General features: G+C 56.4%; 1 protein-coding gene across 1 annotated transcript in view; it reads right to left on the reverse strand.

Annotated features, from left to right (window-relative positions):
• The window catches only part of Sec24d (SEC24 homolog D, COPII component), a 97,500-nt gene that overhangs the window by 14,172 nt on the left and 69,425 nt on the right, over positions 1-13,903 (reverse strand). The window contains exons 12-15 of the mRNA XM_026381746.2: positions 2,853-3,044; positions 1,914-2,007; positions 798-914; positions 117-287 (exon numbers count right to left, since the gene is read on the reverse strand). Coding sequence (XP_026237531.2) covers positions 117-287; positions 798-914; positions 1,914-2,007; positions 2,853-3,044 — 574 coding nt within the window. The remainder of the gene's footprint in view (positions 1-116; positions 288-797; positions 915-1,913; positions 2,008-2,852; positions 3,045-13,903) is intronic.

Genomic DNA, 13,903 nt, shown 5'->3' on the forward strand with positions numbered 1-13,903 from the left:
AAGGACTCATCCGCTGTGCCTCTGTGTGTGCATTTATCTCTGTCTGGTTCAGGGCTGGGCATGGCTCCCCTACACGCTGCGTTAAGTGGGAGACAGACATCAATGGCGTCACCTACCTGGAAATTGCTGTACTTGTAAAGAGTTCCCCCGGTGAGCAGAGGAACAAGGCCCAGGGAGGCCACATCCACATACTGACTGGGGAAGAGGAAGAGGGTCACAGAGCAGCCATGGGCCACACAGTCTTTGGCCAGAGACTCATAGACACTGGTTTGGGGCTGGAAAAGAATCTGAAGAAAAGTGGGCAAGAATGGAAAAAGAAAAGTCACAAAGTATTTCAGGCACAAAATCTAAGTTTCTGTTGAATTATTATTGAAATTTTAATGGAAAATGTGTTTTCCAGCTAAGTGAGCTGAAGAAATACTTGTCTGCCTTCTTGTCAAAACCCCAGTGGTGCCGACCCTGTGGTCCCGACCCGGGCCCCACCACTGCAGGTCTGAGCCAAGGCTGTCTGGAGTGCCTGGCAGCTCTGCCTCAGGCCCGGCCTGGGCCTCGGGGTCCCACGGCATGTGTCTGTTCTCCGTGGACTCTGTGTTCAGCATCCCCCTGGTTCTTGGCCTCTTACACAGATTATCCACAGAATATGTTTGGGCTCTTATTGATGTTTTTCTAGTAATACAAAAATTCTCAGATTTCTCAACTCAAATCATTCCTGCACTGTGCCATGCAGGCTTTGACTCCAGAGCCTGTCCCTCCTGACAGCAGGGCAGGCGGGCTCTGCCCCCACGGCCGGCCTGTACCTTCTCCTTGTCTGTGTTGAGCAGTCTCTTGTCGTCTCTGTTTTTGAGCTTCCCTGGCGCCTCAGCAGTTGGCAAGGAGGAATGGAAGATGAACAGCTTGCCAGGACACTCTGCCGCCTAGAACAGAGACAGGGGAATCTCAGAAAATGCTTGAGCCCACGTGGAGGCTTTATTTTAAGGGAATAGAAGTATGTCAAAATGTCCAGGCTGGTTCTGCGAGGTGAGCCCTACAGCCATCTGATCTGTGTTCTCGGGCAGGTGCGCTCCCTCCGTGTCACAGGCTGAGAGACTGAGGCTCAGCGAGGCCAGGCCTCCCACGGAGGTTTCAGATGGGCCAGGGCCAAGCGCGAGTCCGTGTAGCAGGAAGACACGAGGCACAGTAGCAGCACCTTGTCCAGCCCACAGTTTAGCCTCCAGGCCGTGAGTCCCACTGAGCAGGAGGACGGCAGAGCTGCTCACAGCAGCCTCCACAGCAGGGTGAATCCGGGTCCTTCAGGAATAGGCTGAGGGGTGTGGCTGGGGTACAGGGACAGAGCAGGCCAAGGCAGAGGCCCTGCGGAGGGGACCGACCCATCATCCCCAGAGCCCTGGAGGGAAGGACGAGGACCCTGCTGCTGTCAGTGTCGTGCTGCACTTTGTCTTACAGGTCAACCTAAACTCAACTTTAATAACAGAACTTCAGAACTAACTGGGAAGCTGCCGCCGGGGTCGGACTTGTGCAGGCCTTAGTGGCTTCACCTCCACCCACCGCCTGGGTTTTACTCCAATACTGTGACAACCACCAGAATCACTTGGGTTCCACTGGCCATACCTTCAGCCTCAGCCAGGCCCAAGTGTCACTGCTGTCCCTATCCCTGGGCCCTGAGGACTGCCCTGCATGCCTGAAACCCCACAGGAAGGGGGTTTCTCTCCTCGTAGCTGGTGACGCTCTTGCTAAACTGACTTTAAAGTAGGTCTCATGCAGCCAAGAGCAGGTGCTGATCTGGAGCCTCCAGACCAGGGCTCAGACCTGGGGGAGCTGCGTGAGCACTGGGCAGCTGGCTGGGCAGGGCGGCCTCCAGAGCCCAGGGCCTGTCTTTAGCTGCAGTTGCAAGCATGCAGAGTGGCTGGTCTCACCTTCAGAGCCTCCATGCCCGCCTGGACCACAGGAGCGAAGACGGCCTCATTCTCATTGGAGTCTTCAAACATCCCTGGAATCTGGTCCAGCAAGCTACAGGGCAGGAGAAAGTAGAGGTACTGAATGGCCCACGTGCCTGTCCAGGCCCTGAGAGCTCAATCACTGGCAGCAGAGGCCCAGATGCATGGTGACGGCCTCTGGGAAGGTCCACAGACCCTTCCTCAGGGCAGGGCCTCCCAGCACAGTCAGAACCAGGCATGGGGCCTGGACCAGACACCAACTACGTCAGCTCTGTATGTGCTCCTATTCACCACACTCTTGATCTCTGAGACTGTGAGTTTCTGAAACAGTATTACCTCTCCCCAGCTCTTCTTAGTTTTCTTTCTTTCTTTTCTTTTTAGTATTTTTTAAGTTGTCAATGGATCTCTTTTTATTTATTTATATACTGTGCTGAGGATGATTGAACCTGGGGCCTCACACGTGCCAGTCAAGTGCTCTGCCTCCGAGCCACGCCCAGCTCTTCTTACTTTCTATTCTGAATCAGGGCCTCACTAAATCGCCCAGGCTGGCCTGGCGTTTTGCTCCTCTGCCTCCGCCTCTGGGCAGCTGGGTGACAGGCGTGCCCACACCTGCCTCTATCTTCAATACTATCACCATGGACACTCTTCCCCACGCAGAAGGTACCTCCCATGCACCCCCAGAAAAAAGGAATGATTCAGAGGATTAACATGAGTATGATCCACATTAAAGATTCTGGTCCTTTCAGATTCTGGTTCACATTAAAAAGCAATAGGCAGAACACGATGACAGAAGTGTGTAATCCATGTCTTCAAATCCCTCTAGTGATCGCAAAACAACACAAAATCGGACAGAATCAAGATGCAGTGCACCCGAACAGGTCTTGGCTGTCCTGAAATGATAGGACACAGGACATTTACTTGTGAATCACCGACTGGGACTCTTGATAGTTGACGAGGAACCCATCCAGCAGAGGAACAAAGACCTCTCCAATGTCCGTCACCACCATCATCTGAGGCTGGGCCAAGTTGCTCTTCACGTTGAAGAAGTGAAGAACTGTGTGGTAGGTGATAAACCCCACGCGGACCGCAGACGACTCTTCATGCTCTTCCCTATGAGCAAAAAAACTGTCGTGGGCCTTTCATAAAATGGAATGAGAAGTGTTTCAGTTGGACACATAAAGAATACGTGTCTGAATTTGGGTTTCCTGAAGAAAACAAGGCAAAGCCACATCCTGGGGATGAGGGTACTACAAAATCAGGCAGTGATGAGGAATCTCAAAATTGCAAGGGAAAGCAAAGTACATATTATGAGAGCACTTGCTCACATTTCTTTTTTTTTAATATTTAATTTTTTTTTTTAGTTTTATATTTATATTTATTTTTTAAATAAATATATTAAATTTATATATTTATTTTTTAAATTTTATGTGGTGTTGAGGATCATACCCAGTGTCTCGCGCATGCCAGGTGGGCGCGCTACACTGGAGCCACACCCCAGCCCACATTTCTTTAGTAAGTGTGATTTCAGCCTTCTAACCCTACGAGCAGGCCAGGCTTATCCCATTCTTTATGAGCACAGGGCCAGCACATGCAGCTGGGGACGGGGAGCACCTCCGTTACTCAGGAACACAGCTCCTGTGCTCCACCAGGAAAGGGTCTGCCCTCCTGCAGTCCCAGGGCCTCTGAGAGAGGCTCATTTTGAACCTATGTCCTAAAAACAATGCTTCCAAAGCAATTCCATGGTATATGGACAACGTTACTCTTATTAAGAAAGGGCCCTTTTGTGGTATCATGAAAAGGTAACACAAGCAGGAAAACTGAGATAATGTGGGTTGTCTTAGGAATTTCACAGGCCTTGGTCTTCCTGAGTGTGTGGGTCCTGGAAGGTTCTGGGTCGGTGTGTGGAGGCAGTGCTCAGAACTGGGTGGTTCATGTACATGGAGCACTGTCTCCCCTGCTCCCTCCCGAGACAAGGTTAACCAACCGCAGGGAGAAACACGGGCTGCTGCGTCCCGCCCTGACCCAGGGAAGGCCACAGTGTCACCTGCTATTCTCTTTGACCCTAGATCCAGTGCAGCTCATTTTGCTTAAGACAATTTTTCCAAAGGACCTGGCTGCTCCAATTCCACATGGCAAAAAGAGTAACAAGAAAAAGGAAGATGGAAGAATTCAGATGAGAATTAGACCAGTTTGAGAATCTGCTTCTGCTTTGACGCCTTGATTTCTTTGATGTTCAGCAGAGGGTAGGCTGACAAGCACTGTTTTCCAACTGTTTCATTTATTATCTCCGTCCTTTGCCAACCGAGGGCACTCTTTATGTTGCCTTAGTAAAGGTTGAAATGCTCACAGATTCTCTCAATCCCTTCCACACACACTCACTACACACTGGCATTCTAGACACTGGCAAAGCTTTCAGAAGTAGGAATCCTCATCTTTTGTGACTATACAGATAGAGATGCTCATATTCATCCCCGTATCCAAGATGTATGACTTCAGGTAATTAGCACTATGCTATACCACACCACGACACCCACCCTTACTACACCATACCAGGTCTACCAAGACATGCCACACCACGTCATGCTAAGCCATACTACACGATGCCAGGTCATACCAGGCCAGGCCATCCCAAGCTATACTATAGCAATAGCATGCCATACCATACCAAGCCGTGCCACATCATGCCATACCACTCCAAGCCATACTACACCACACCAGGTCATTCCCAGCCATGCCACACCACACTAGACCGTGCCAGTCCATGTCTTGCCATGCCCAAGCCATACTACACCACACCAGGTCATGCCCAGCCATGCCACACCATACTAGACCGTGCCAGTCCATGTCTTGCCATGCCCAAGCCATACTACACCACACCAGGTCATGCCCAGCCATGCCACACCATACTAGACCATGCCAACCCATGTCTTGCCATGCCCAAGCCACACTACACCACACCAGGTCATGCCCAGCCATGCCACACCATACTAGACCGTGCCAGTCCATGTCTTGCCATGCCCAAGCCATACTACACCACACCAGGTCATGCCAAGCCATGCCACACCATACTAGACCGTGCCAACCCATGTCTTGCCATGCCCAAGCCACACTACACCACACCAGGTCATACCAAGCCATGCCACACCATACTAGACCGTGCCAGTCCATGTCTTGCCATGCCCAAGCCACAATACACCACACCAGGCCATACCAAGCCATGCCACACCATACTAGACCGTGCCAACCCATGTCTTGCCATGCCCAAGCCACACTACACCATACCAGGTCATACCAAGCCATGCCACACCATACTAGACAGTGCCAACCCATGTCTTGCCATGCCCAAACCATACTACACCACACCAGGTCATACCAAGCCATGCCACACCATACTAGACCGTGCCAACCCATGTCTTGCCATGCCCAAGCCACACTACACCACACCAGGTCATACCAAGCCATGCCACACCATACTAGACCGTGCCAACCCATGTCTTGCCATGCCCAAGCCACACTACAGAAACCACTCCCCCTTGCTCTCGGGTGCAGGCTTCTCTTGCCCCCCAGGCTGTAGCACAGGGGCAGTCAGGGGTCTGCTGAGGGTGACCCCACGGGGAGACACTGAGCTGGGTGGCCCAGCAGTGAGTGTGGGGCCAGCCTGGCCCTGGAATGGACACTGCCGACCTAGGCTCTGTTCATCTGGGGGACAGTTTACTGGCACACTACTGGGTAGGCCTCCACTTCCCAGTGGACCTCTATCACACAAGGGGAAAGTGCCCAGCAAATCACAAAGTCTTGTATTCTCTTTAGCAGGTGGTCTGGAGTCAGAGAGGGCAAAGAGCAAAAGAAAAACAGCCCAGCACAATCCAGATCACTGTTTCCACTGGGCAGGGAAGACACAGGCAAGAGGGAGGAGGCCTGGGGCTACAGCAATCACTTAGAACCCGAAGGAGCACTTTGAAAAGCATCTGGTCAGTTCACCTCTCATGAGAAGACACATTATCTCCATGGGAACATGTTTTATTTTGAAGTTTGTTTAAGAAACCAGACACTGTGCAAACGTTCTCTCCACATTGTCACGACCTCATTCAATTACCTCCACAGAAGAACACTCTCAGCCTCCCCTCAACAGTCCACCTGCACCGTGAGGGTACAGCCCGCCACTCCTGCTTCCTCTCTCGCCTCCAGAACACTTGCCACAGTTTCATCACAGCAAACTGGACAGAGCAACGCTGAGGTCGTTAGTAAGGAGAGGAACCAGAAAATCCTCAAAACACAAATGGCCACACACTTGGCCCAGTAGCTGGGTATGGACACCAGGTGGAATATCTCAAAGCTTTTCTTTTCTGTTCCAAAAAGGTCAGAAAAGTCTGGCAGGTTTGCCAGGCCCAAGACATATGTTCAGACAGAAATTCAAAATGAAGTAGTGAAGCACAGGGTCTTTTCTTTCACAGGATTAGCTAAAAGGTAAACACACCCTAAGATGTCCATAGGACTCCAGACTGCTTCAAGAAGTGGGTCAAATTGACAGGGCCACCTTAAAGACACACCTGTGCGGCCCAAACGCATCCCAGGAGGAGAGACAACCAGACCCATCCCACATCAGGTGGGAGGGAGAGCAGGAGGAGAGACAACCAGACCCATCCCACGTCAGGCGGGAGGGAGAGCAGGAGGAGAGACAACCAGACCCATCGCACGTCAGGCGGGAGGGAGAGCAGGAGGAGAGACAACCAGACCCATCCCACGTCAGGCGGGAGGGAGAGCAGGAGGAGAGACAACCAGACCTATCCCAAGTCAGGAGGGAGCAGGAGGAGAGACAACCAGACCTATCCCAAGTCAGGCAGGAGGGAGAGCAGGAGGAGAGACAACCAGACCCATCCCACGTCAGGCGGGAGGGAGAGCAGGAGGAGAGACAACCAGACCTATCCCAAGTCAGGCGGGAGGGAGAGCAGAAGGAGACACAACCAGACCCATCCCAAGTCAGGCGGGAGGGACAGCAGGAGGAGAGTCAACCAGACCTATCCCAAGTCAGGCGGGAAGGAGAGCAGGAGGAGAGACAACCAGACCTATCCCATGTCGGGTGGGAGGGAGAGCAGGAGGAGAGACAACCAGACCTATCCCATGTCGGGTGGGAGGGAGAGCAGGAGGAGAGGCAACCAGACCTATCCCAAGTCAGGAGGGAGGGAGAGCAGGAGGAGACACAACCAGACCTATCCCAAGTCAGGCGGGAGGGAGAGCAGGAGGAGACACAACCAGACCTATCCCACATCAGGCGGGAGCAGGAGGAGAGGCAACCAGACCTATCCCAAGTCAGGCGGGAGGGAGAGCAGGAGGAGACACAACCAGACCTATCCCAAGTCAGGCGGGAGGCAGAGCAGGAGGAGACACAACCAGACCTATCCCAAGTCAGGGGGGAGGGAGAGCAGGAGGAGACACAACCAGACCTATCCCAAGTCAGGCGGGAAGGAGAGCAGGAGGAGACACAACCAGACCTATCCCACGTCAGGCGGGAGGGAGAGCAGGAGGAGAGACAACCAGACCTATCCCACGTCAGACGGGAGGGAGAGCAGAAGGAGACACAACCAGACCTATCCCACGTCAGGCGGGAGGGAGAGCAGAAGGAGACACAACCAGACCTATCCCACGTCAGGCGGGACGGAGAGCAGGAGGAGAGACAACCAGACCTATCCCAAGTCAGGTGGGAGGGAGAGCAGGAGGAGACACAACCAGACCTATCCCAAGTCAGGCAGGAGGGAGAGCAGGAGGAGACACAACCAGACCCATCCCAAGTCAGGCGGGAGCAGGAGGAGAGACAACCAGACCTATCCCAAGTCAGGTGGGAGGGAGAGCAGGAGGAGACACAACCAGACCTATCCCAAGTCAGGCGGGAGGGAGAGCAGGAGGAGACACAACCAGACCTATCCCAAGTCAGGCGGGAGGGAGAGCAGGAGGAGAGACAACCAGACCTATCCCAAGTCAGGCGGGAGGGAGAGCAGGAGGAGAGGCAACCAGACCTATCCCACGTCAGGCGGGAGGGAGAGCAGGAGGAGAGACAACCAGACCTATCCCAACTCAGGCGGGAGGGAGAGCAGGAGGAGACACAACCAGACCTATCCCAAGTCAGGCAGGAGGGAGAGCAGGAGGAGACACAACCAGACCCATCCCAAGTCAGGCGGGAGCAGGAGGAGAGACAACCAGACCTATCCCAAGTCAGGTGGGAGGGAGAGCAGGAGGAGACACAACCAGACCTATCCCAAGTCAGGCGGGAGGGAGAGCAGGAGGAGACACAACCAGACCTATCCCAAGTCAGGCGGGAGGGAGAGCAGGAGGAGAGACAACCAGACCTATCCCAAGTCAGGCGGGAGGGAGAGCAGGAGGAGAGGCACCAGACCTATCCCAAGTCAGGGGGGAGGGAGAGCAGGAGGAGAGGCACCAGACCTATCCCAAGTCAGGTGGGAGGGAGAGCAGGAGGAGACACAACCAGACCTATCCCAAGTCAGGCAGGAGGGAGAGCAGGAGGAGACACAACCAGACCCATCCCACGTCAGGCGGGAGCAGGAGGAGAGACAACCAGACCTATCCCAAGTCAGGTGGGAGGGAGAGCAGGAGGAGACACAACCAGACCTATCCCAAGTCAGGCGGGAGGGAGAGCAGGAGGAGACACAACCAGACCTATCCCAAGTCAGGCGGGAGGGAGAGCAGGAGGAGACACAACCAGACCTATCCCAAGTCAGGCGGGAGGGAGAGCAGGAGGAGACACAACCAGACCTATCCCAAGTCAGGCGGGAGGGAGAGCAGGAGGAGAGACAACCAGACCTATCCCAAGTCAGGCGGGAGGGAGAGCAGGAGGAGACACAACCAGACCTATCCCAAGTCAGGCGGGAGGGAGAGCAGGAGGAGACACAACCAGACCTATCCCATGTCGGGTGGGAGGGAGAGCAGGAGGAGAGACAACCAGACCTATCCCACATCAGGCGGGAGGGAGAGCAGGAGGAGAGGCAACCAGACCTATCCCAAGTCAGGGGGGAGGGAGAGCAGGAGGAGAGGCAACCAGACCTATCCCAAGTCAGGCGGGAGGGAGAGCAGGAGGAGAGGCAACCAGACCTATCCCAAGTCAGGTGGGAGGGAGAGCAGGAGGAGACGCAACCAGACCTATCCCAAGTCAGGCGGGAGGGAGAGCAGGAGGAGAGACAACCAGACCTATCCCAAGTCAGGCAGGAGGGAGAGCAGGAGGAGACACAACCAGACCTATCCCAAGTCAGGCGGGAGGGAGAGCAGGAGGAGAGGCAACCAGACCTATCCCAAGTCAGGCGGGAGGGAGAGCAGGAGGAGACACAACCAGACCTATCCCAAGTCAGGTGGGAGGGAGAGCAGGAGGAGAGGCAACCAGACCTATCCCAAGTCAGGCGGGAGGGAGAGCAGGAGGAGAGACAACCAGACCCATCCCAAGTCAGGCGGGAGGGAGAGCAGGAGGAGAGACAACCAGACCCATCCCAAGTCAGGCGGGAGGGAGAGCAGGAGGAGAGGCAACCAGACCTATCCCAAGTCAGGTGGGAGGGAGAGCAGGAGGAGACACAACCAGACCTATCCCAAGTCAGGTGGGAGGAAGAGCAGGAGGAGAGGCAACCAGACCTATCCCAAGTCAGGCGGGAGGGAGAGTAGGAGGAGAGACAACCAGACCCATTACAAGTCAGGCGGGAGGGAGAGCAGGAGGAGAGACAACCAGACCTATCCCAAGTCAGGTGGGAGGGAGAGCAGGAGGAGACACAACCAGACCTATCCCAAGTCAGGCGGGAGGGAGAGCAGGAGGAGAGGCAACCAGACCCATCCCAAGTCAGGCGGGAGGGAGAGCAGGAGGAGAGACAACCAGACCCATCCCAAGTCAGGCGGGAGGGAGAGCAGGAGGAGAGGCAACCAGACCTATCCCAAGTCAGGCGGGAGGGAGAGCAGGAGGAGACACAACCAGACCTATCCCAAGTCAGGTGGGAGGGAGAGCAGGAGGAGAGGCAACCAGACCCATCCCAAGTCAGGCGGGAGGGAGAGCAGGAGGAGAGACAACCAGACCCATCCCAAGTCAGGCGGGAGGGAGAGCAGGAGGAGAGACAACCAGACCCATCCCAAGTCAGGCGGGAGGGAGAGCAGGAGGAGAGACAACCAGACCTATCCCAAGTCAGGCGGGAGGGAGAGCAGGAGGAGAGACAACCAGACCTATCCCACGTCAGGCAGGAGGGAGAGCAGGAGGAGACACAACCAGACCTATCCCAAGTCAGGCGGGAGGGAGAGCAGGAGGAGACACAACCAGACCTATCCCAAGTCAGGCGGGAGGGAGAGCAGGAGGAGACACAACCAGACCTATCCCAAGTCAGGCGGGAGGGAGAGCAGGAGGAGAGACAACCAGACACATCCCAAGTCAGGCGGGAGGGAGAGCAGGAGGAGAGGCAACCAGACCTATCCCAAGTCAGGCGGGAGGGAGAGCAGGAGGAGAGGCAACCAGACCTATCCCACTTCAGGCGGGAGCAGGAGGAGAGACAACCAGACCTATCCCAAGTCAGGCAGGAGGGAGAGCAGGAGGAGACACAACCAGACCTATCCCAAGTCAGGCAGGAGGGAGAGCAGGAGGAGAGGCACCAGACCTATCCCAAGTCAGGCGGGAGGGAGAGCAGGAGGAGAGGCAACCAGACCTATCCCACGTCAGGCGGGAGCAGGAGGAGAGACAACCAGAACTATCCCAAGTCAGGCGGGAGGGAGAGCAGGAGGAGAGACAACCAGACCTATCCCAAGTCAGGCGGGAGGGAGAGCAGGAGGAGAGGCAACCAGACCTATCCCACGTCAGGCGGGAGCAGGAGGAGAGACAACCAGAACTATCCCAAGTCAGGCGGGAGGGAGAGCAGGAGGAGACACAACCAGACCTATCCCAAGTCAGGCGGGAGGGAGAGCAGGAGGAGAGGCACCAGACCTATCCCAAGTCAGGCGGGAGGGAGAGCAGGAGGAGAGGCAACCAGACCTATCCCACATCAGGCGGGAGGGAGAGCAAGAGGAGACACAACCAGACCTATCCCAAGTCAGGCGGGAGGGAGAGCAGGAGGAGAGACAACCAGACCTATCCCACATCAGGCGGGAGGGAGAGCAGGAGGAGACACAACCAGACCCATCCCATGTCAGGCGGGAGGGAGAGCAGGAGGAGAGACAACCAGACCTATCCCACGTCAGGCGGGAGGGAGAGCAGAAGGAGACACAACCAGACCTATCCCACGTCAGGCGGGACGGAGAGCAGGAGGAGAGACAACCAGACCTATCCCAAGTCAGGTGGGAGGGAGAGCAGGAGGAGACACAACCAGACCTATCCCAAGTCAGGCAGGAGGGAGAGCAGGAGGAGACACAACCAGACCCATCCCAAGTCAGGCGGGAGCAGGAGGAGAGACAACCAGACCTATCCCAAGTCAGGTGGGAGGGAGAGCAGGAGGAGACACAACCAGACCTATCCCAAGTCAGGCGGGAGGGAGAGCAGGAGGAGACACAACCAGACCTATCCCAAGTCAGGCGGGAGGGAGAGCAGGAGGAGAGACAACCAGACCTATCCCAAGTCAGGCGGGAGGGAGAGCAGGAGGAGAGGCAACCAGACCTATCCCACGTCAGGCGGGAGGGAGAGCAGGAGGAGAGACAACCAGACCTATCCCAACTCAGGCGGGAGGGAGAGCAGGAGGAGACACAACCAGACCTATCCCAAGTCAGGCAGGAGGGAGAGCAGGAGGAGACACAACCAGACCCATCCCAAGTCAGGCGGGAGCAGGAGGAGAGACAACCAGACCTATCCCAAGTCAGGTGGGAGGGAGAGCAGGAGGAGACACAACCAGACCTATCCCAAGTCAGGCGGGAGGGAGAGCAGGAGGAGACACAACCAGACCTATCCCAAGTCAGGCGGGAGGGAGAGCAGGAGGAGAGACAACCAGACCTATCCCAAGTCAGGCGGGAGGGAGAGCAGGAGGAGAGGCACCAGACCTATCCCAAGTCAGGGGGGAGGGAGAGCAGGAGGAGAGGCACCAGACCTATCCCAAGTCAGGTGGGAGGGAGAGCAGGAGGAGACACAACCAGACCTATCCCAAGTCAGGCAGGAGGGAGAGCAGGAGGAGACACAACCAGACCCATCCCACGTCAGGCGGGAGCAGGAGGAGAGACAACCAGACCTATCCCAAGTCAGGTGGGAGGGAGAGCAGGAGGAGACACAACCAGACCTATCCCAAGTCAGGCGGGAGGGAGAGCAGGAGGAGAGACAACCAGACCTATCCCAAGTCAGGCGGGAGGGAGAGCAGGAGGAGACACAACCAGACCTATCCCAAGTCAGGCGGGAGGGAGAGCAGGAGGAGACACAACCAGACCTATCCCAAGTCAGGCGGGAGGGAGAGCAGGAGGAGAGACAACCAGACCTATCCCAAGTCAGGCGGGAGGGAGAGCAGGAGGAGACACAACCAGACCTATCCCAAGTCAGGCGGGAGGGAGAGCAGGAGGAGACACAACCAGACCTATCCCATGTCGGGTGGGAGGGAGAGCAGGAGGAGAGACAACCAGACCTATCCCACATCAGGCGGGAGGGAGAGCAGGAGGAGAGGCAACCAGACCTATCCCAAGTCAGGGGGGAGGGAGAGCAGGAGGAGAGGCAACCAGACCTATCCCAAGTCAGGCGGGAGGGAGAGCAGGAGGAGAGGCAACCAGACCTATCCCAAGTCAGGTGGGAGGGAGAGCAGGAGGAGACACAACCAGACCTATCCCAAGTCAGGCAGGAGGGAGAGCAGGAGGAGACACAACCAGACCTATCCCACGTCAGGCAGGAGGGAGAGCAGGAGGAGACACAACCAGACCTATCCCAAGTCAGGCGGGAGGGAGAGCAGGAGGAGAGGCAACCAGACCTATCCCAAGTCAGGCGGGAGGGAGAGCAGGAGGAGACACAACCAGACCTATCCCAAGTCAGGTGGGAGGGAGAGCAGGAGGAGACACAACCAGACCTATCCCAAGTCAGGGGGGAGGGAGAGCAGGAGGAGAGGCAACCAGACCTATCCCAAGTCAGGCGGGAGGGAGAGCAGGAGGAGAGACAACCAGACCCATCCCAAGTCAGGCGGGAGGGAGAGCAGGAGGAGAGACAACCAGACCCATCCCAAGTCAGGCGGGAGGGAGAGCAGGAGGAGAGACAACCAGACCTATCCCAAGTCAGGTGGGAGGGAGAGCAGGAGGAGACACAACCAGACCTATCCCAAGTCAGGTGGGAGGGAGAGCAGGAGGAGAGGCAACCAGAACTATCCCAAGTCAGGCGGGAGGGAGAGCAGGAGGAGAGACAACCAGACCCATCCCAAGTCAGGCGGGAGGGAGAGCAGGAGGAGAGACAACCAGACCTATCCCAAGTCAGGTGGGAGGGAGAGCAGGAGGAGACACAACCAGACCTATCCCAAGTCAGGTGGGAGGGAGAGCAGGAGGAGAGGCAACCAGACCCATCCCAAGTCAGGCGGGAGGGAGAGCAGGAGGAGAGGCAACCAGACCTATCCCAAGTCAGGCGGGAGGGAGAGCAGGAGGAGACACAACCAGACCTATCCCAAGTCAGGTGGGAGGGAGAGCAGGAGGAGAGGCAACCAGACCTATCCCAAGTCAGGCGGGAGGGAGAGCAGGAGGAGACACAACCAGACCTATCCCAAGTCAGGTGGGAGGGAGAGCAGGAGGAGAGGCAACCAGACCCATCCCAAGTCAGGCGGGAGGGAGAGCAGGAGGAGAGGCAACCAGACCTATCCCAAGTCAGGCGGGAGGGAGAGCAGGAGGAGAGGCAACCAGACCTATCCCAAGTCAGGCGGGAGGGAGAGCAGGAGGAGAGACAACCAGACCTATCCCAAGTCAGGCGGGAGGGAGAGCAGGAGGAGAGACAACCAGACCTATCCCACGTCAGGCAGGAGGGAGAGCAGGAGGAGACACAACCAGACCTATCCCAA

Source organism: Urocitellus parryii, chromosome 10 (assembly GCF_045843805.1).
Source record: "Urocitellus parryii isolate mUroPar1 chromosome 10, mUroPar1.hap1, whole genome shotgun sequence".
NCBI classification, from domain to species: Eukaryota; Metazoa; Chordata; class Mammalia; order Rodentia; family Sciuridae; genus Urocitellus; species Urocitellus parryii.